Below are 20,050 nucleotides of genomic sequence, written 5' to 3'. Positions count from 1 at the left end.
TCACTGGATCCTGCCTCAAACCTTTCATGCGGTTCCACAGATTTCAAGCACCACCAGCTCTCTTCCTGAGCAGCTTACTTCAGAGCGAGATTCAAATACCCTCACATCGTTCGTAGGTTCTGGGGGGTCATTCCTGGGTTTGTTTGGTTCTTCTCCCTTTTGGTGTTGAACGGGTGGGGGTGGGAGGAGTGGCACAAGAGCTGAAAATAATTTCCTTAAAATGGTGACAGTTGCTTGATCACATTGCCATGTTTATGGTCTCAAAGCCCCGCTTCCTGAACTAATAAAAGGGATAAAGGAAGCACAGGGGGACTCTGATGGGAAGTGCAGGATAAGCAGTGAGAAGGGTGCTGGGGGTGGGGGGGGCTGAAAAGGGGACCAAAAAAAAAAGGAAAAAAATGAAAACGCGGGGTAGCCCCTGGCATCCCTACTCCCTGCTCCACCCTCCTCCATCTACCCACAGGTGGGTTTTACTGATGCTTCATCAGGTCATAGGAAACAGAACACACTGCTGATTTGCCCACACACTGGATTTGGAGCTGCGGCTCCTTTCGAACTTCCTTCAGACAAACTGCTCTTTTCCAACTGTCATCCCAGTGGTCATCCTACTGACTCACTATAAGACACTTGCAGCCAGCCAACAATGACGCCCAATTGGACTAGAAAAAGGTTCGAACGTAAACTATCCTGACAAGGCTTGGGTGTACCACAATACAGTGTTCTCCAGTAAGAGAGACAGAAAGGGTATTGCTAGGTAAAGCATTCATAGTAGGGTACAAATGTTCATTTTCTGAATTCTTGGAGTTTATTCAAAGCTTGTGGTCCCCATTCTCAAGAGCATGGGGGGCTGTGCTGGGGGGTGTTTGCCAAGGAAAATTTTTGAAAGGGGAAATATGAATGATCAGAAAGATGGAAAGCGTATCATGGAAGGGCAGTGGCAAAGCACAGGCTGCTTTTCTGACGTGTGTGTGTGGCACTTGTGAGAACTGAGGGCTGACGGAGCCAGGGGATAGCATAGCTAGCACCGTGTTGACGAACCAAGGGGGTGGTTCATTCTGCAGGCTGACTGCTTTTTTTCCTTCTGGGGTGGGAGTACAGGAAGGGAATTACGGAGCTGAATTGGAAACGGGACAGGGGCTAGCAGCTAGGCAACTAGGGAGAGCCCAGGTCAAGTTAAATGTGGATAATGGCAACAGCGCTGGATGCGACTAAAGGGAACCCTTGCAGAACTAAGGCTTCCCGAGACCAGGAAACACACTACACGATCCTGTGTTACCTGTAGAGATTCTGTAGTCAAAAGAAATGTAGGGGGCAAAACACTTTAAACAAATAGGTTTCTACACTGTAGAACTTCTCAAAGCCTTAATCACCTAATTGCCAATTTTGACTTTCCAAGAAACAGGGTGCCTTATTTTCTTAGCTTATTTAACAACAAAGCTTTTTGTTTTGTCCTTTTCTTGTGGTAAAAATGATCTTAGTGCGCTAAAGATCATAAGCTGGGAAGCAAATATTAGAGCTTCTTGCTGTTTATTATTCTGTCATTACATACTTCAGAAATTACCCTGTAAATGTTTCTAACTCATATCATTGACATCTTCTATGTTCCTTAATTTTTAAAATCGGGAATTTACTTTCTCCATGACTTCTGATTAGACTTCACGGGAATATTTCTCAAACTTAAAAAAGAAAAAAAACACCTAAAAAATTACTTCTTTTCCTTTTGGGTGTGGATATAAACCCATTACCAAAAGAAATTATAAAATAACTTGATTAAGAATGGGGCAGAGAACTTGCCTAGTTGGGTGCGTTGAGCTGAATAAGGAAATGCAGCCCAGATAGCGCCTCACACTTTCTGGATTCACCATTCTGTGATTTCAAACACCAGAAGTATTACGCTTACCGATTATTTCAAGATATAGTTGTTACATCACCTCCAGTTGATAGAGTACTTGCCAAAAATCAGTATTTCCTGCAGTAAGACTAAATCTACTACAACCTTCTTTCTCTCTCTCTTCGCAGCGCTGAAGCCCTCTCTGAATGCCTAGGAATACTGCAGAGGTGGCAACTAAATGCCTCCTCCATCTCCGGTGTCCCTGGGCCTTCCCCAGGGACCCTTCACCCAACTCTGAACAGCAGTTTTGCTATTGCCGGGTAAGTTTTGGCTATCACCAGCCAAAGCTTCTGTGACCTGGTCCTCCTGGGGGAGCCTAGGCACTGCTGGCTCACCCCTCAGGAACCCCTGGAGTTGGCAGACCTGCATATTGGGAAAGACAGCTGAGAAACAAAAGACCTCAAAGTCCACTGGTCTCAGGTCAACTACTGCTTCTAGTCTTAAGAATACTATATTCAAGGCAAAAAAAAAAAAAAAAGAGCAGAAGTTAAATTTGACAAAATGGGATATTCTCAGTGTTATATTTTGTTACAATAAATCCTTAAGGTGAAAGTTTGAAGATGCAGTTTAAAATATAAATGCTAACATATTACTATACTCAGTGGGCCACATGATTAATGGGCCAAATCACAGATAATACTTTCAATTCATCTGCTATAGAGATTATAATCCCCGAGGCCATATCCAATGAGGTTGGGATCTAGGGAGGGACTGGGGGCTGAAAGTCAAAAGCGGCTCGTTAACCACTCTGGTAGAGTGGCCAGAAATCCAGGCTCTTCGTTGACAAAGTCCCCAAACTAAACCTCCCAGATCCCGATCTTCTCTATTAAATATACGCCTGCTCCCTCACATTGGATACTTGGCTTTAGGTAGATGACTGAACGCATGGATCCTGGGCTTAGGCCTCGAAAACGTACTAAAGAAACTACAAATAAAAAGACCTGTGCAGGGCAGCACGTGAACTCACGGTGCAGGCCAAAGACAGTGAGCCGGCGACACAGACTGGCTCACGCGAGCCATGCACACTTATCCACTAGTACTCGTGTAAGTGGACATCTCTTCATATGGGTTTGTTCTCCCACCAATGTAGTCTTAACATTCTTTTTATATGTTATTTCCTCAACCATGGAAGCATAACCTACTTATGTTGAAAATAAATAAGTATATTAAAAGAAATCTGAGTTAAAAGTTTTATTCATTCAACATCTCACATTACAAATATTTAAAAATTATATGCATACTGGTATAAATAGTCATTTGCAAACTATTTAATAACATTAATTTTCCACTAGCACTTCAACAAATGAACTCTTTTAAAAAAGGAACTGTGTTATATAACTTAAGAGTAGAACATACAAAAATAGGAACTTAACGTGAAAATGACTTTAATAAAAAATGAATTACCCTTATTTAAAATGCTATAATAAATACTACAAGCTCCCCATACACAGTAAAAACTATATGGAAATTCAGCCAAGTAGTACAATTAACTGACATACTTAAATAACTTTTCCTTCTGATAATATGAGCAATACACTGGAAAAAAAAAACATTAGGGATTAGTAAAAACTAGACACCCACTTGCTAAAAGTTTCACTTCCAAAAAATATAACAAAAATCTGATGAAAATTATAAAAACTAATTATACTTTAAATTTTAAAAATATAAAAAATAAAACAGTTGAATACAATATTGTCCCAATTCTTACAATGCTATCAATCACAGTAGCTTTAAAATAAGATAATAAAATAAAGCAAATGACCAAAACCTCTTTTATTCCATTTTTAAAAATAATCTCAAATTTACATTAGTAGAAAGATTGATTTCTGATTCTTTTCTTTAGAAACACCAGCAAGAAAGAGGATTACTCTTAACAGTAGAAAATGACATTTTTAAATGTCTGCAATTAAAAACAAAGAATTACACTGCAAAGATCTTTCAAAAGTTTGAAATAAGTATTGCACATAACTTGAAGTTAACTTGCCACAATTCATCACATTCAAGTTTTAAATCACCTTTTAACAGAAGATTCAACTCTTCAAAACAAAAGGGGTGAATTATCAAGTCTTTCAAACAGCACTCTCATAAAATGCTAAATTCATTCACTGCAAGTTTTATTTTGCATTCTGTAGAGGTCTGTGTATGGAGGATATATATTATACCAAAGCGTGGGGACCAGAAGGGGGAGGGCGAGGGTTCCTTTACATAGAAAATAATCAGAAACACTTTATTTTACATTGCAAAAATAACCATGTAATTACTCTGTAACTACATTGTAAGTACATGGCTGGTGCCATGCTAGTGCGCTAAAGCTACATGCTTGGTAAATTGAAGTGATACCCTAAAATCTGTAAACTAATTACATGTTAATTCTGTTTTGAGTTACATGGTAACTCCCAACTACAATCCCATGTAGTCTGAAGGACATGTAATCAAGCAAGTTCAGAGGAATAGATAATAATTGGTTATGCCCTGTAAATTGAAGTGTAACCAAATAATCTGTAAACACGCTTGTCACACAATCACAAGTAAATATTAGTAGAATAACGATTTCTTACATTAGTCATGCATACTAACATTACGCACCTGTCCCACGGCAGGTTATTTTTTTTCTTTATATATAATTTAAAAGAGCAGACATCTCTGAATCAAACACTTAACATCAATTTATTAATATTAAAAATGGCTAAACATTCACCAAAAATGTCTGCATTGTGAATAATTTTAAAAACTCAGTAAGAAGCTGTAGACAATTTTGTTATTTTAAATTTCTACCCTATGCTTATGCATTTAATTTTTTTTTCTTTTTTTAGGAACTACAGTGTTATCTGTCATTTTCATGCGAATTTTTTTTTTTCATTAATTTGTGACTTCACATCGACTATTTTCTTAAATTATAGGTACACCAACAGCTGGTGCTGGGGAAGGGTGTTTAAGCAACATGCTTTCTCTTTTCTGCAGACTCTAAAATAGCATTGCCAGTGCACAACATTCATAATTTAAAATGTATGCAGAGCACTGAAATGTATAAAAAGCAGAATATAAGAAAATAAAATTTATTAAAATTATTTATATTAAAAAATGAAGTATATGAAGATCTCTCAGTAATAAAAGTACAAAAAGCTACTCTTTGCAATATGAAAAATTGAGGTATTGCATAAAGAGATATCCCGTCAGTGAAAAGTGTGCCTAAAAATGTTCACTGTTGGAAAAACAAGATATACAAAAGTAGTGCATAACAAATATACATTATGTGCATGACAAAATAAGTTAGCTACAAAAACACTGTACCGAAATTCAGCAGGTCATGTACAAAAGGAAAAATTATTATTCAAAGCTAGTTCTCAAACAGTGTTATTTCTTCATCACACCTGTTTACTGAGTAGGAACAGCACAATAGCACACCCCAAGCCACCTACAAGCATTGAAAAGAAGAAAAAGAGGCAAATGAACATTCCAATTAGAATTATGTAGTTCAGGAGAAAAGAAAAAAAGTCCCTGACCAGCTACACAAGAGCACCCTCCATTTGCATGACTGCTTTCAACGTTTGCAGGGAATTCTTTAAAAGCAGCTCCCTTTCTATGTTGGACTATTAGACAGCAAATGCCTCCATTTTGACCTTTGGAACTTAACAGGTATACAGTTCATTAAAGCCTGTATTAAAAATAAAGGACTGCTTTTCCTAAAGATAATCAGTAGGGGTCATCAGCCAGGTGGTACCACCGTAATGCTGGGGCAAGTCTTTGGTTTTGAAGGATCTAAGATGGTTCTGTTAGGTAGCACAACTAGCAAGATTGCCATTAGGTTTTGTTTTTTATTTTAATGTTTTGCACACTGATGATAATCCTTTTAGTGGTGGGTAGGGCATTTAATAAGAGAAAGTCAATTAAAATAAAAGTTACTTCCATGACCAGGGCTTCAAGAGACTATTTTAAATTTACCCCTGAAGCATACTGTTCAACACATAATAATAACGCCTTTCAAAGCTAGAATTTTATTTATAATAAAGCATGCATTACTTGATGAAGTTGGCACTTCAAACACCGACTATGTCCCATGCTAAGTTCTGAAACTGTAATGTTATTTTATTTTATAGGAAGAGTAAGATAAACATACGTACCTTTGCACAGATTTACACAGTTACTTAGTTCAACAGTGCAAAACACTTTGCAACTACTTAACTTTTTTTTTAAACTTTTTTTTTTCATTTTCTATGTTACAACTAAATTACAGGATACCCAAAGTAACTTTAAATCTAAAAGTAAGCCAATCGGCAGCCAATTTGTATATCGATTTTTGTCTTCCAGTTTTGGCTACGAGTATACTATTATGCAAAATCAAAAAACGATATCCTTGAGGTATCTCTAGATTTGTTTGTTTGTTTTTTTAAACGTCAAAATGGAGAGCAAAGGCTGACACCTGATGAGTATTAGTAAATTAGGATATAGAGTTTATATATAACATCAAAAATAATTTTTATACATTTGTTCTTTAGGAGAGGAAATGCTAGTTTTCCCACCAGTTGTAGTTAATTCTAGCTTTGGTAGGTTTCCTGGGGCTGTGACCAGATACGTGAGTTTAAAAATAAATAAGTGCACTCCCTCAGTCGTAAATTTCCCCAATTTTTATATTCTAATTTTTAAAAGTTGTTTAAAAGAAAATAAACCTAGCTCTGCCTACTTTACTGCATTTGTTTTTTTTCTGTTCTGATGTAGTAGTAACTCTGAGGCAGAATGAAATTCTATTCAGCCTCCAAACCCTTAAAATGAGTAGATAATGCTGCTTCAATCTTGCTCATGCATTTGTGTTTGCTTTAACATGCTCTTTCCTGTTAATAATTGTTAACTTCCTCCGCTGCTGTCGAAAGAATAGAAAGGGGATGGAAAAAGAGAGGCAGGAGAGACAAGGAAGGCAAAGGCAGGAGCTTCCCTGGGGGACAGTGTCAGGGCAGACTGATAGTGTTACTGGTGCGCGGTTATTTTCATAAAAGTATTCTTATATGTTATATTATTAACAATAATTTAATTAAAAACCCAAAATACTCTATTGTTTCATTTCTCTTTTAATATTTCTCTCTCCTCTAAGAAAATGTTGCAGGAAGTTTTGGATCCTCTTGCTCTCTGACAAGAGAATAAAACTTCCAGGCAACATGATGGCAATACGAAAAAGGAGTTCATCTGTATTGTTTTCAGTGACACGAGAATCTACAAAACACCTCTATTATAGGCCATTCTTTTCCTTATACTATTGTTAAGTTACAGACTGCTACAAAAGGGCATGCCAGCGTGAAGAGGTTGAGGAAAGGGTCAGAATTAACAGAAGAGTGCACTTATTCCGGGGCCTGACAACGAGCACTGCAGACGTCCTTTAGTTCCAGCGGAATGAAATATGTCGAGGACGGTCACCGCCTTCCTTCACCAGGGGCTTGTGGAATTCCCTGCCAGCACGAGAATGAATAGCAGCCCAGCAATATTCACAGTAATACTGCAAACAGGTAACATTAGCACAGAAAAATGGAGCAAATTTTCCCCCACAACGGGCCCCCTGACATTCATCACACAGCTGATCATCCAAGACATATGGCTTCACTTCCACCTGCAATCAAAAATTTTAAAAAACGGGTTTATATTTTCAGTGACTGGACCAGGCAACTCTTACTGTGGACGCACACCTCCATCTCCTGTCTGAATGACTCTGTGCCAAGATGCCCACTAAGAAGGGTCAATAATCCTCTTACTAAAACGAAGAGAGTCCATCTTTTAGGAACCTGGTGAGGTTTCTATGCCCATCACTCTCCACTTTTGTCTTATTAAATGAACACTTTTCAGAGGACAAAAGGATACCACCAGAAATAAAAAAATGTGAAGGCAACTGTTCAGACAAGCACATTATGAAACTACATCCATAGGAGAGGCTTCTTTACAGACACAAACCGTCATTTTAATAGTGGATCTGGATGTTCACCATGTGTGGAATCATCATTCAAGCAAGACCAGCTAAGAGCTTCCCAGTTCCACAAAACAACACTTCTATATTGCAATCAGAGGGCAGAGGCCTGGCTTCGGTGTCACAAGCTTCTGAGCTGTAATAAAGCCTGGGCATGGTTTCTATTTACAGTGTACATATCTTGGGTTACAATCACAAAGCTGGGGCTCTGGGAAAACAATCTAAAACCCTGCGTTGTTCTTGGCCAGTAAGAATGGTTTACTTGAGTCTAAAAGTCAAAGGTGAATTTATAAAAGTGGGCCGGCCTGGTCTGGTGTTCCACAGGCCCACCTGTCATTTGAGCCTCTTGAGCATTAAAAATACCCTGGCTATTAATGCACCAGTGAGAAAAGGGTTGGTTATTTTTAGTCTTGGAAAGGCTCATGGCTGAAACTCCCTCACACCAGACTATCACTGTCATTGGTGCCATCCAGTTCTGACAAGCAGGCCTGACAAAGGTTAGCACGACCCAGAGGAACAGGAAGAGCAGACCTGACGAGAGCACCACCGGGCTCTGGCCCCGAGGCCATTCCATAACGTCCAGAGTGGCGAGAACACTGGTCGAAGAACTGGATCGTAGAGGAGCAAGTCTGAATTTCTAACGACTACCGTTACAGCTCTGAAACCTATGCTGGACGGAAGCCGAGAGGCAGAAGCGGCTGTTCAGTCAGATGTCCTTGTACAAATCTTTTGGTGTGAATCAACAGCGAGGAGGCGTGCTAACGTGCACTGCGGCTAACCTTGCCCCGTCCCTCCATGTTTATAACAGTCTTCCCCTTTCTCTTTGGTAGCGTCACAGTGTGGTTCCATGACCGCTATGATCTCACATTTTGTACTGCCACGGGGGAAGAATGCACGTGAAATGAAAAATGAGCAGTACGTGTAAAGCACTATTGACCTGATCATTTCTACATGACGGACTGAGAACAGCACAATGCAGTCAATCCTTCTGAGCACAAGGCCTCACAGCAACGGATGTCTAGTCAGTGCTAACGAAAGCGCAGTCTACCATGAAATAAGGAGCAAACACCAGGATGGAAATCAACGCTTACTTCCTTCACATCAAGGTCTTTCTATGAGGAAAAAAAGTCAGCCACATTAAACACTGAGCTTCCTCATGGAGTGGATCCCATTCTGGTGTAAATGCCTATCTCACCACAAACTAGGAACAAACCGGGTGTCTCCTGGAAGTCGGTTCACAGGCTGACTCTGAGTAGTGCCAATACAAGATGGAGTCCCATCTACCAGACAGAAACTCGGGGGGATGGGGACTTCTTGTCCAAGGATGAAAACGTTTGTTGAATGCATGGGACACAAAGGCTAGAAATGAATCTGCAAGTGCAAAGAACTAAGATACATAACGGAACACAGCGTTTCCAATACAATACATTAGGAAACAGAGGAACGGCTGTCTCTGAGGTTTTCTGCAGCCTTTTGATTCAGAGGGTAAACTGAACAAAGAGGGATATGAAGTGCTGGACGGACTGCTGACGAGCTACCACCTTATGGCCAGCAGCTGACAGACTACAAACGAAAAGGTTATGGCTTCTTCTACTTCATGTGTTCTAATGAGATGTTTCTAAGACATGCAGTCCTAGACATGAATTTATTCCACCATTTGCTACACAGCATTGGAAAAGAGTGCTTGCTGAGGTGCTCGTGATGTCCGAAGGTGGAAAAAAAAAGGTCAGGAGACCCCAAGGGCATTCATGCCTATATGCTAATATAACTCAGTACACCTTTGTAATATTTACACTTTTGTAAATATTTATTGAATGACTAACTGAATAAATGAATGAATGTAGGTGACAGCTTAGGAAAAATTAAATTGGCTCAAGTAAGTAAACTGATATAGTGCTCTGGTCAGGCCACTCAAAAAACTAACAGAAGAAATTCATAGGAAATCCCTACATGTATGATACAACATACATCTAATTGGTGCTACAGGCTTACCCGTCAGCTGTCAGTTTACTGTCATATAAAATTCCCCCATTCCAATCTTGGTAATGGCACATTTAGATGGCCATTTCTAGAACTTTCCAGAATGCGGTGTAGGACTTACCCGTTTATCTATCTCTCCATGCTGCAGCTGAACAAAGCGGGCACTGATAGCAGCTATGTAACTCTGTTGATTAGAGAATGCGACTCGCCCTGCTCCTTTTGGGTATTTCAGCTCAGGGTCGGTATCAATCCCAGCATAGCACACACCTCCATACAGCCGATCCATTATCATGGCGAGCTCCACTAAAGAAGAGAGAAGCAAAGAGGGTATTTGAAACCAGGAAAATTTATCTGCCTCACCAAAGGTTTCATCCAAAGCAGGTCTTCTGTACTCTGAGCTCACATCATTATAATAATTATTTCAAACCAACCATTATTATAACCAGTTGTCCATTGTGTTAATTTTTTTATCTTTTAACTAAGGGCCGGGGCTCTGGTGGGTGTTTTATATATGCTCTCTTTTAATCTTCACAGCAACACTATGAAGTAGGTGTGATTTCTTCAGGAAACTGAGGCACAGAGAGGCTGCTCAATCTGTCCCAGGTCACAGGTGGTTAAGTGACAGTGCTGGGCTTGGCACCCTGGTCTGTCTGCTCTATACCACGCTGCTGCCATATACTTACCAGCTAACAAGGTCTTGTTTAATAGAAATAATAATTTGAACACTAGAAAACCGAGTGGTAGACTCTTTGCTTGGAGGGCCTCCTAGCTTATCTCCATCAAAATCTTGTTACCTTTCCCCACTCTAGCTATTCAACAGTTTTTCATATGAAAACTTGAAATAATGAATATATCATCTTCCCCATGAAATGGTACAATTCTGAAATTGCATTCTTGTTCATTTTATGTTCTTTATCTCACTTATACTATTAAACCTCAAGTTAGTTGATTGGGGATGAAACTCTTCTGTAAGTACTACTCTAAAACAATACACTGCTAAGAATCCTATTATATTGCAGAGCTCAGTAAATAACAGATAAGCCCATGAGGCCATGGAAAATAAGCACTAAACATCTCATACATAATCTGTTCTTGAAGGGCGGTTTCTCTTTTTCAGGTAATGATGAGAGTGATGATTACTGGCATTATGAGACATCACCAAAGCACTTGGCTTTGGTTATCTCACTTAACCCTCCAAGCACTTCTATGTCAAGTAGATACAATTATTACTCCATTTGACCAATGAGGAAATTGAGAATTAGAGAAATTAAGTGATTTGTCCAAGGTCACTCAACCTGGGAGCAGGACACATGAATTCAAACCCACACACTTTGATTTTAGAACTCTCACACGCAGACATTAACTCAAATGCTTATGGAGACTTTATCCTGAAAACGCTTTATCAAATATTTCTTATGCTAAAGGATAAAGAGGATTTTCTGTTTGTTTAATCATACCAGCTCGTAATGGTCGAGGAACACCGCCAACAAATATAGTTTTTCGTGGGTCAAGAGGCTGTGAACCATCCATCACAAAGTCACTGTCACTGAGATTCCAAGGCCGAATCTGTACCTAGGGAGTGTGCAAACCCAAACAGCTCATTCTCAGGACAATTTATAGGGAAAGAAGCCTACAGTTGTTGCAGAGTACTATATATATTTAAAAGCAATAATCCACATCATTACATCAAAGCAATAAAGCTGTAAAACTAGAAAAGTCTTAAAAATGGCATATCCCAATCCTTCATTTCATTTTTAAGAGTAAGCTGAACCAAAGTGGAAATTTAATTGCCTATTATAAACTAAATCTATTTTTCAGAAGAAATTCAGCTACTTTATCAACTGCATTATCCAGTGAAGTCTTTTAATGGTAAAGGTTTACCAATATTTTAATTAACCAAAAATTCAGTGTTCAATTAATATCCACAAATATACATACAGAATGTCAATGTTAGGAGCTTGACAACAGTAACAGAAATTTATTTCTATTCTACTCACAAACATGTCAATTAACAGAAACATTAAGATGTCTGTGGGTTTTTCAGACAGTGTAACAGAGATGACGGCAAATACAAGAAGCTGTTTCATGCTGGAATGCACTTACTGGCTTATCTTTGATAGTGGGACTTGATACACACAGGTAGAGTTTTCCGTCTTCTTCAATACATGCATCAATGAGAGCCTGAACAGAGCTTTCGTCTTGAAATAGCAGAAATGCGTAGCCTGATAAAAAGGAAAAAAAAAACTTATATGGTTTCCTAACTTTTTTTCTAATTCTTCAAGAGAAAGGAGGTATAAACAAAAACTAAGGAAGGGAAAGGAGTTAAAAAATGAAAAACAAGAATTAAAACTTAATATTCATACCCAAAGGCTGGTATTATCAACATTAAGTTCAGTTTGATATCTTGAAACATCTTTTAGAGTAAAGTTCAACTTGAACTGAAAGTATATGTCAGGTAGAAATTTTAAAGACACATATGGGAATATGTAAGTTTAACAACAGAAAATTCTCCAGTGAGGGAATTTATGAAAAGGCTAACCATTAAACAATATAAGGATAAATTGTATGTGTATACTGAATCTTGAGAATTACCTTTTGGAGGAAAATAGGATTTGCTCTCTGCTTTATGAGGCCAATCTACAATCAAAGGGCCAAAGCGTCGAAAACTAGCTGTGATCTCATCTGATGAACAAAGCAAAAAAGTAGGTTTAAATATTTTTATGATCATTTTGGGGAAGTAGTTTAGAAAAAGCAGTTTCAAATCTACTATTTACAAGAATAGGACCCAAAACGCCTACATCCCTTCATCTAGATTCCTCAACTGCTACTGTTTTGCACATTTGCCATCCCCCTCTCTTGTCTCTTTCCCTTCCTCCTCCTATCTAAATGCATGCATGATCCTACCTGCCTACCTACCTGCCTGCCTACCTACCTGCCTACCTACCTGCCTACCTACCTACCTGCCTACCTGCCTACCTACCTACCTACCTGCCTGCCTGCCTACCTACCTGCCTACCTACCTACCTGCCTGCCTACCTACCTACCATCTTTTTCTGGCACTCTATAACCCAAAACATAACTGTTAGCAACTGCTCAAAACAACGTCACTTCCTTATATATCAATCATACAACCCTCCCAATCAGGAAGTCAATTCTTACACAATACTACTGCCCAATTCACAGACTCCATCCGAATTCCAACCTATCTGAACAGTATCTTTTTGCCTTTCTGATCCAGCACACCCAGTGCATTTGGATGTCATGTCCCGAGGGCTTCAGTCCTCTTCGGTTAGGAACAGCTCCCCATCCTTTGCTGTCTTTGACATCTTGATAGCCTTAAGGTACACAGACCATGCGTTCTGTAGAATGGCTCTCGGCCTGGGCCTGTACTGTTTCCTTACGTCCAGACTCATGGTATGCATTTGAAACAGGATTCCCATCTAATGATGCTATGTCATCCTGTCCTAACTGGGCAGGTGACTCTTGTCACCTGGTCATGTTGGTATCTGCCAACTTGGTGTTGTGTTACCACCAATATCCTATTTCCTCATCAGCCTTGGCATGGACTGAAGACTCCTGCCTGTATCAGCTACCACAGTGATGGCTGCCAAGTGGTGATTATCTAATCCTATCATTCCCTCTACATTTACCAGTTAGTATTACAAGTATACAATAAGAAAGAGCTCTCTCTTCTCACTTGTTTATTTAGTCATGTATTTGTATCAACACAGACTTATTTTATTCAATGAGTTGTAATTTAGTTCTTTCCTTATTTATTTTGCTCAATTCGTCCCCCAAATTGTCCCTGATTTGGCCAATGGGAGTTCCTATGTCCTTTTGACCTATCCCCAACATTCTCTAAATGCTTCCAGGCTTTCTGACCCAAGAAGGTGCTCCAGCCTCTCATCTTGTTCTTTGTCTGCACAGTCGTAGAATCAGCTTTTTTTGTTTGTTTTTCTTCAAGAAGTCCTGGTTCCTTTCAGCGACTAAAGATCATTAGAAACTAAGGTCTGGGTACTCCATGTGCGCATTGCTAGTGAGTATTCATTTTTCCTAAGTCTTCTCAGTGGGCAAAGCTAGAAAATATATAAATATACTCACACAGACACATTTATAACTATTTCTATATCTGTGTGTGTTCATAAAAATGAGCTCATATCGATACTTCCAATTCCACTCCCACATCTCATGGTTCTCTCGTCACCCTCCTTTCTATGTTTGTAAGTTCCTTTCTCACAATGAGAAACCTAGGTCCCATTATCAATACACATACCTACTTGCTCAATGAAACCAATCTTTTGGCTGCCTCAGGCATCTCTGCTACCTTCTGCCTCTGGCCCCAGCCCCTGCTGCCCTGATTCACTGGACAGCACGCACGCTGCTGCCGAGGCCTCTGAGCAGGCAGGTCCCCCAACCCCACCTCTCCACACACGCTCTCCACTTGCCACCCTCTTTCCCTTTCCCTCACCAACTGACTTCCTTGGACACAATATTTCTGAGCCTTGCGAGGAAGAGAAAGGAAGGCAATGTGGGATGGGCAAGGAAGGTGTGATCACATTTTAAATATTCATTTCAATGATACCAGTTATGTTATACTATATATTTGGACAACTAATGAGTAGACCATAGGAAAATAAATTTCCAGGGAACTTCTGGAAAAAGTAAGCACGTGTAGATAAGGCCTGGTAGGAAGGCAGGACAGAGAACAGAAAACAGAGATGGGGAATATGCTGAAATTCCAGTCTGGTGGAACGACTGTGAGTGTACCCCGCTGTGCTCTGACACCTGTTCTACGGAACCATTTAGCTCATGGGAGACTGGTAAATGGGGGAATGACTTCACAGTAACCTAGAAGTTACTGGTTCACAAATGATTTTTCCTAGGCTACGTGAGCTAGCTTAGTGGGGGGTAGAATTGTAAGCTTCCTCAGGTAAGGAAAAAGCCCCAGCTGTCTGATGTGCAGGCAGGCACCCTCTCAGTTCTCTTAATAACAAAATGAAAACTGGGCACAGCAACCAGGGCTCTCTCGCCAGACAGGTGTAGCCCAACCAAGCAGGGCTCTCATCTCCTGAGAGTCTGTACCACCTCAGGTGCTCAGAGGTCCACTTCCCCCCGTGCTGTCTCCAAGCTTGCAGGCCAGTATATCTGCTCTACTGGTTTGATGCATTTCCAATATTCCTTGAGACAGCCTCTAACCTCTGCTACGTGAATGGTCCAACTTATCTCCAAGGAACTACAGCTGACCCTGGAACAACACAGGTTTGAACTGCAAGGTCCACTTATGTGCAGATTTTTCTCAATAAGTACTATAAATGTATTTTCCCTCCTTATGATTTTCTTAGTAACACTTTCTTCTCTTTAGCTTTATTGTAAGAATACAGTACATATAGCATATAAAATATGTGTTAATCGACATTTTATGTTCTCGGGTAGGCTTCCAGTCAACAGTAGGCTATTAGCAGTTAAGTTTTGGGGGAACTGAAAGTTATACCCAATTTTTTGATAATGTGGGAGTCAGGGGGAGGGTTGGCACCCCCTACCTGCCCCCACCATGTTGTTCAAGGGTCAACTGTAATTTTGTTTTTGTTAGTGTTTCTGGTACAAAGTTCATCGGGTTTTAAATGATCTGCCTCTAACACTATTTCCCCCATAAAGCCTGTGATTTTTAGTGCATAATTCTGCAGAACACAATGTTCTTCAGGAATCCATATTTCACATTAGAGTAAAAGGCTTGCCAACCTAAATTGCTACTGACTTATCAACATATTTGGTCTTAAGGATAAAGCAAGGTGACTAGCACAATTCCTATTAATTTTTGCTTAGCTTAAACTGCCTCCTTTGCCAAATTTGTCAGATTTACCTGTGCCTTTAAGAATCTTAGGAACTGTCCATTTAAGGTTGTTCAGGGATTTTCCAAAAAGATGGAGGCTGTCTAGGCCAGAGGAGTCTACCCCAGGCAAGGTCAGGGAAGAGTCCATCTGCTCTCCTCTTTCTGTATGCAGGCAGTAATTTATTCATCAAAGACCAGGTGGGGCTCAGGAGTGCTAGCGACTTAACCTTAAAGGGAGAAAAACCCTAGAATCCAGAGTACTAAGGAAAATTAGGATTTCAGCCAAAGGAAAGAAAAGGCCACCCCAGGAGCTCACTAGAGTGGACAATACTGTCACAGATGTCAGCCCAGGACGAAGACCGTGAACACACGCTCTGCCCTGGGGAAAAGGGGGCGCTGACGGAGGCTAGCCTGAAATTTCCACCGAGACATTTTATTGTAGATGAAAAAAAACAACCTGTGTTTATTTCAATCTTTGGCTTTTTGAAAGCATTTTTGTCTCAACCTTCCAAAAGAAATGATCTTCTTAAGGGAAATAAAGTGGCTCAATACATTTAATCTCAGTCTAAATGCAGCATTATTAAACCTTATAGATTTTGAGAGAAAACTCTTCTATTCTCTATAATATTAATTAGTTTCTTTCCATTTCCATTCAGGAAACCAAGACAAAAGAGATTCGGGAAAAAAGCAACCAAGGACATATGGTTGCTACACAGTCTGCTACTTTGATTTTTATTAGGGTCACTTACACCCACAGATGAATAAAATATTTATGGACAACTAGTCCTCTAAAATCTTTGCATGTCTGGCTTCTTATTCAGGTCTCAGCTCAAATATCATTTCCTCAAAGGGAATTTCCTGAACTGCCTACTCTAAGATGACTCCCTACAATGTTGTATCACATCACCCTGCTTTCTTTTAAAAACTGATTCTCTGCTCTTTTCTTGCATGCGTCCTCATTTTTTATCTGCCTTCCCCACTAGAACGTCACCTCTCTGCGCACAGGGACTGTCTACTTTGTCCACCACTGTCCACCAACCTAAGAACAGGGCTTGGCATTTAGGAAGCATGAAATGTTTCACCAGTGAAACCTACTCAGAAAATCACATAACTCTTAAAGATGTCCTTTCTCATGGTATAACTGTAGGCCACATTTTTCAAAAGTTCATGTTTAATCTAAGATTGCAAACTTTTAAACTATTAACTACACATTTATGGAACACGCCTAAAAAGGTGGAAAAGAAATAGGAAAATACATCATTGATTGGGCCAAAGCAGCACACACAGACAAAAATGCAGTTAAGCGCCTATTTTTGCCCACAACAGGATCCTGGAGAAGGTCTCCCAGTGATGTTTCCACTTTTTCATTTAGTCCAACCACTTGCTTCAGCTGGTTCCCTGCTCCCCTTCCTTCTGTGAACTCATCTCATAGGCCTTGATAGGGAGACGTGAAAAGAGCACAATGCAATCAAAACTGAGTACCTGGAGCCAGGTACGGCTGCCGTTACAATAACAGTGACCACTATCTATGAGTCACCTACTGTGTGCCGCTGTCTGGGTACCATGCTAGTAATGCTTTTTCTAAATATACCTTCATCGATGTCAGGAGGTAATCCGCCCACAAACACCTTGCGAGAATATCGTTCCACTCTTTCTCCATTCTGGTGAGTGAAGCAGTGAGGGGAACCCAGGCCACTGTGGAGAGGCTGCTCCCCACGGCCATCGTCCAAGAATCCATCTTCCATTGGAAACAGCGAAGACTGACCTGGAAGAGAAAGCAGGACAGAGAGCTAACAGAAAATGTTCCTGGCCACTGATTATCTTGCACAACAAACACAGAGGACAGCTGACTCAATAAAGCTGCCGCTTTTATTTTTCTCACTGAATAACAAATAGGATCGCTTCAATATATGCTCTTGAATTCCTATCCCCTTCAAGTCCCACTGAGTCAGAGAGAAAGAACATGGTTAAATAGAGGGCTGCTCAGCTATCCCGCCGGGATCCAGAAACTTCCGTGCGATGAAATGGAGTACAGCAGGAGGGAGCACTCTTCTGAGAGGCTGGCAGCAGACTGCACTGCCTGGGCAGGGCCCCATGGCCACTGGCAACTTAGGCATGCACACTGAGTATTGGGTTTGATTGTCAGATGCTAGATCACTTAACATTTTTCTTAAGACATCCAATAATATAGCCTGTACAATTTCCTCTAAGAATGTCCTTAAAAACGAACGTGTCCATTTTTAAAGTGAGCGCTCATCTTAATTTACCTTAACTAATGGGAGACAATCAAAACCCAATTCATGCTGTTATCTAACTTCACTGTCTAGTCTTCTAAAAGTTAAGATTTTTAGGCATGCTAAAGATCTATTTGCTGTTAGCTGGGTAATAATCAGCTGCTACAGGTAATAATTCTCAAAACTAGTCATCAAGTCTGCTGTTTGACAATCATGTCATAAAGAATACATAAGCAGAAAAGACCAGACATGCAATGGAGTCACTAGTCTTCCCATATTGCCCTGACAGCAAAATGCAAACTTTGAAATCAGAAGCAAAACCCAGAGCTACAAATAACTGCAGAATCTCTCAAGCACTGTTTTGTCACTTTCAGGCTGCCAATGTACTTCTAGGTACTACACAAGGAATTTGTTAATGGATCCTGCAGAACTGTATCTTAAGCGCTCTTCCGTTATTGAAACATTCCAATGTCCTTTCGTTGCCACCCTTGTCTTCTTTTCAACTTTCATTACTAAACACGAATAACGGTATACTTGTTATGAATTGATCCTGTAAAACCACAGCTCAAGAGTTATATAATGAAGATTTAAAAGCGACTATAAAATTGGAGGCTATTTCCTGAATGATCTTCAAAAATAATTTCCATTTTGAAGCTGAGCTATTTAACTAACTTACTTTCTTGTAAAAAAAGGCAAAACTATTACACACGGCAAAAATCAGGTTTACTTAGGCACCTCTAGGAAATGACACTTTAAATTTTTCTAAAATTTCTAGAGCTTCCCCCACCCCCACTGTTTGAAATTTATAGGAGTCATCATTTATTTAGATAATTTCATTTTAAACCAAATGTATTACGCTGACTTGGTTAAAAAAAAAAAAGGTAGACACAAGGTATTCAAGCATAATTGAACCTCTAATATAATCAAGTATTTTGAGATGAGTCAGTCTTTATTTTCCTTTTTAAAGAGTCTTAAATTGTTTTGCCTAAGAAATTCCTTTCAGAAATATAAAAGTAAACAAGTCTTTAGATATAAATGAGTTGAGTTTATAATATAATATAGGGATAGGGAAAACATTTTGATTCAAATCCAAATCCTATCATTCCGACTCCCTGACATTAGAAGGTCTATAAGGTCAATTACAACGCGTAAAGTATGCATGGATCAAATCTATGTTTCACTCCCCCTCCTCCCTTTCCCACAAGGGTTAGAAATTGAGCAAACTTGGGTCCTCTCCAAATATAACTACACATTCAAAAGTTAAAAACAATAATGTTACCTCTCCTTCGCCCATATGTCCTTGCTGCATGTCAAATGAGAAAAAAAAAAAAACAGCCTTTCAAACATTGTCAAGAGAATCAATGTGATTTCATCTACCAGCTTTTGAAATGGAAAAAATTTGGCTATATATAATTTTGTGTCAAAAACAAAGAATTTGGATGGTGAGAGGTCAATTTAATGCTTTCTTATTTAAAGTTCTTTGAGGACACGCTGAAGCTGTATTAAACCTTACTTGCTTTAAGGGAAGCCTTTTGCCGTAACTGTCACTCAAGGCCCTAACTAGTATGAAACTAAGGGAGTATGTGACATGATCTAAACCAACTATACCACATTGATCTTATTTTCTCTCAGAATTCCCTGACTCACTTGCAATTCAGTAAATATTACAATATTTCATTCTTGGCTTTTTCACCATTACAGGATAAATAGTAATCATCTCTCAATGAATCCCTAATAAAGAATATCATAACAACTGAAATCTTTAGGCAATTTATAAACTTCCTTTTAGCCAAAGGCTTCTTGTCAATAATCAAATCTTCCACTATGCTCCAAATGTTGAAAATAAAAGGTTTGGTATTGTATTGCCAAGTAGGCTGAAGCCAAGAAGAGAAGTATGTAAATATACTTATATAATTATATGTATTTCCCTGACTACTCAAGAAATGGCAGCATAAACTTTAAATCAGAAAACTTATGAGAAAATGTTTTCCCTGAAACAAACTGACACTTCTAAGCCCAGCCGTTCCAATACCTCAATTCTATCCAACAAACATCTCTTGAATGCCTCATCCTGCTAGGCACTCTGCATAAACAGCACATGGCCCCGACGACACAGCCACATAAGCAAATCATGACAGTGTGGCGTACATATTTGCTATAACAGTTAT

The 20,050-nt window shown here is 39.5% G+C and overlaps 1 protein-coding gene across 4 annotated transcripts in view; it reads right to left on the bottom strand.

Annotated features, from left to right (window-relative positions):
• Nucleotides 1-3,067: 3,067 nt before the first annotated feature.
• CPEB4 (cytoplasmic polyadenylation element binding protein 4) overlaps nucleotides 3,068-20,050 on the bottom strand; it is a 74,535-nt gene continuing 57,552 nt past the window's right edge. For 2 of the 4 annotated variants that reach the window (XM_019635954.1, XM_019635956.1), the window contains 7 exons: nucleotides 19,162-19,185; nucleotides 17,240-17,413; nucleotides 12,411-12,500; nucleotides 11,922-12,040; nucleotides 11,276-11,390; nucleotides 9,940-10,121; nucleotides 3,068-7,487 (listed from right to left, as the gene is read on the bottom strand). In XM_019635954.1, the coding sequence (XP_019491499.1) occupies nucleotides 7,260-7,487; nucleotides 9,940-10,121; nucleotides 11,276-11,390; nucleotides 11,922-12,040; nucleotides 12,411-12,500; nucleotides 17,240-17,413; nucleotides 19,162-19,185 (932 nt within the window). In that variant the 3' untranslated portion in view covers nucleotides 3,068-7,259. The remainder of the gene's footprint in view (nucleotides 7,488-9,939; nucleotides 10,122-11,275; nucleotides 11,391-11,921; nucleotides 12,041-12,410; nucleotides 12,501-17,239; nucleotides 17,414-19,161; nucleotides 19,186-20,050) is intronic. The other 2 variants (XM_019635957.1, XM_019635955.1) reach the window with 1 other exon arrangement.

This window comes from Hipposideros armiger, unplaced genomic scaffold, assembly GCF_001890085.2.
Source record: "Hipposideros armiger isolate ML-2016 unplaced genomic scaffold, ASM189008v1 scaffold_25, whole genome shotgun sequence".
Lineage (NCBI taxonomy): Eukaryota > Metazoa > Chordata > Mammalia > Chiroptera > Hipposideridae > Hipposideros > Hipposideros armiger.
The sequence above is the reverse complement of the archived record's forward strand: the minus strand, read 5'-3'. Positions and strand labels throughout refer to the sequence as shown.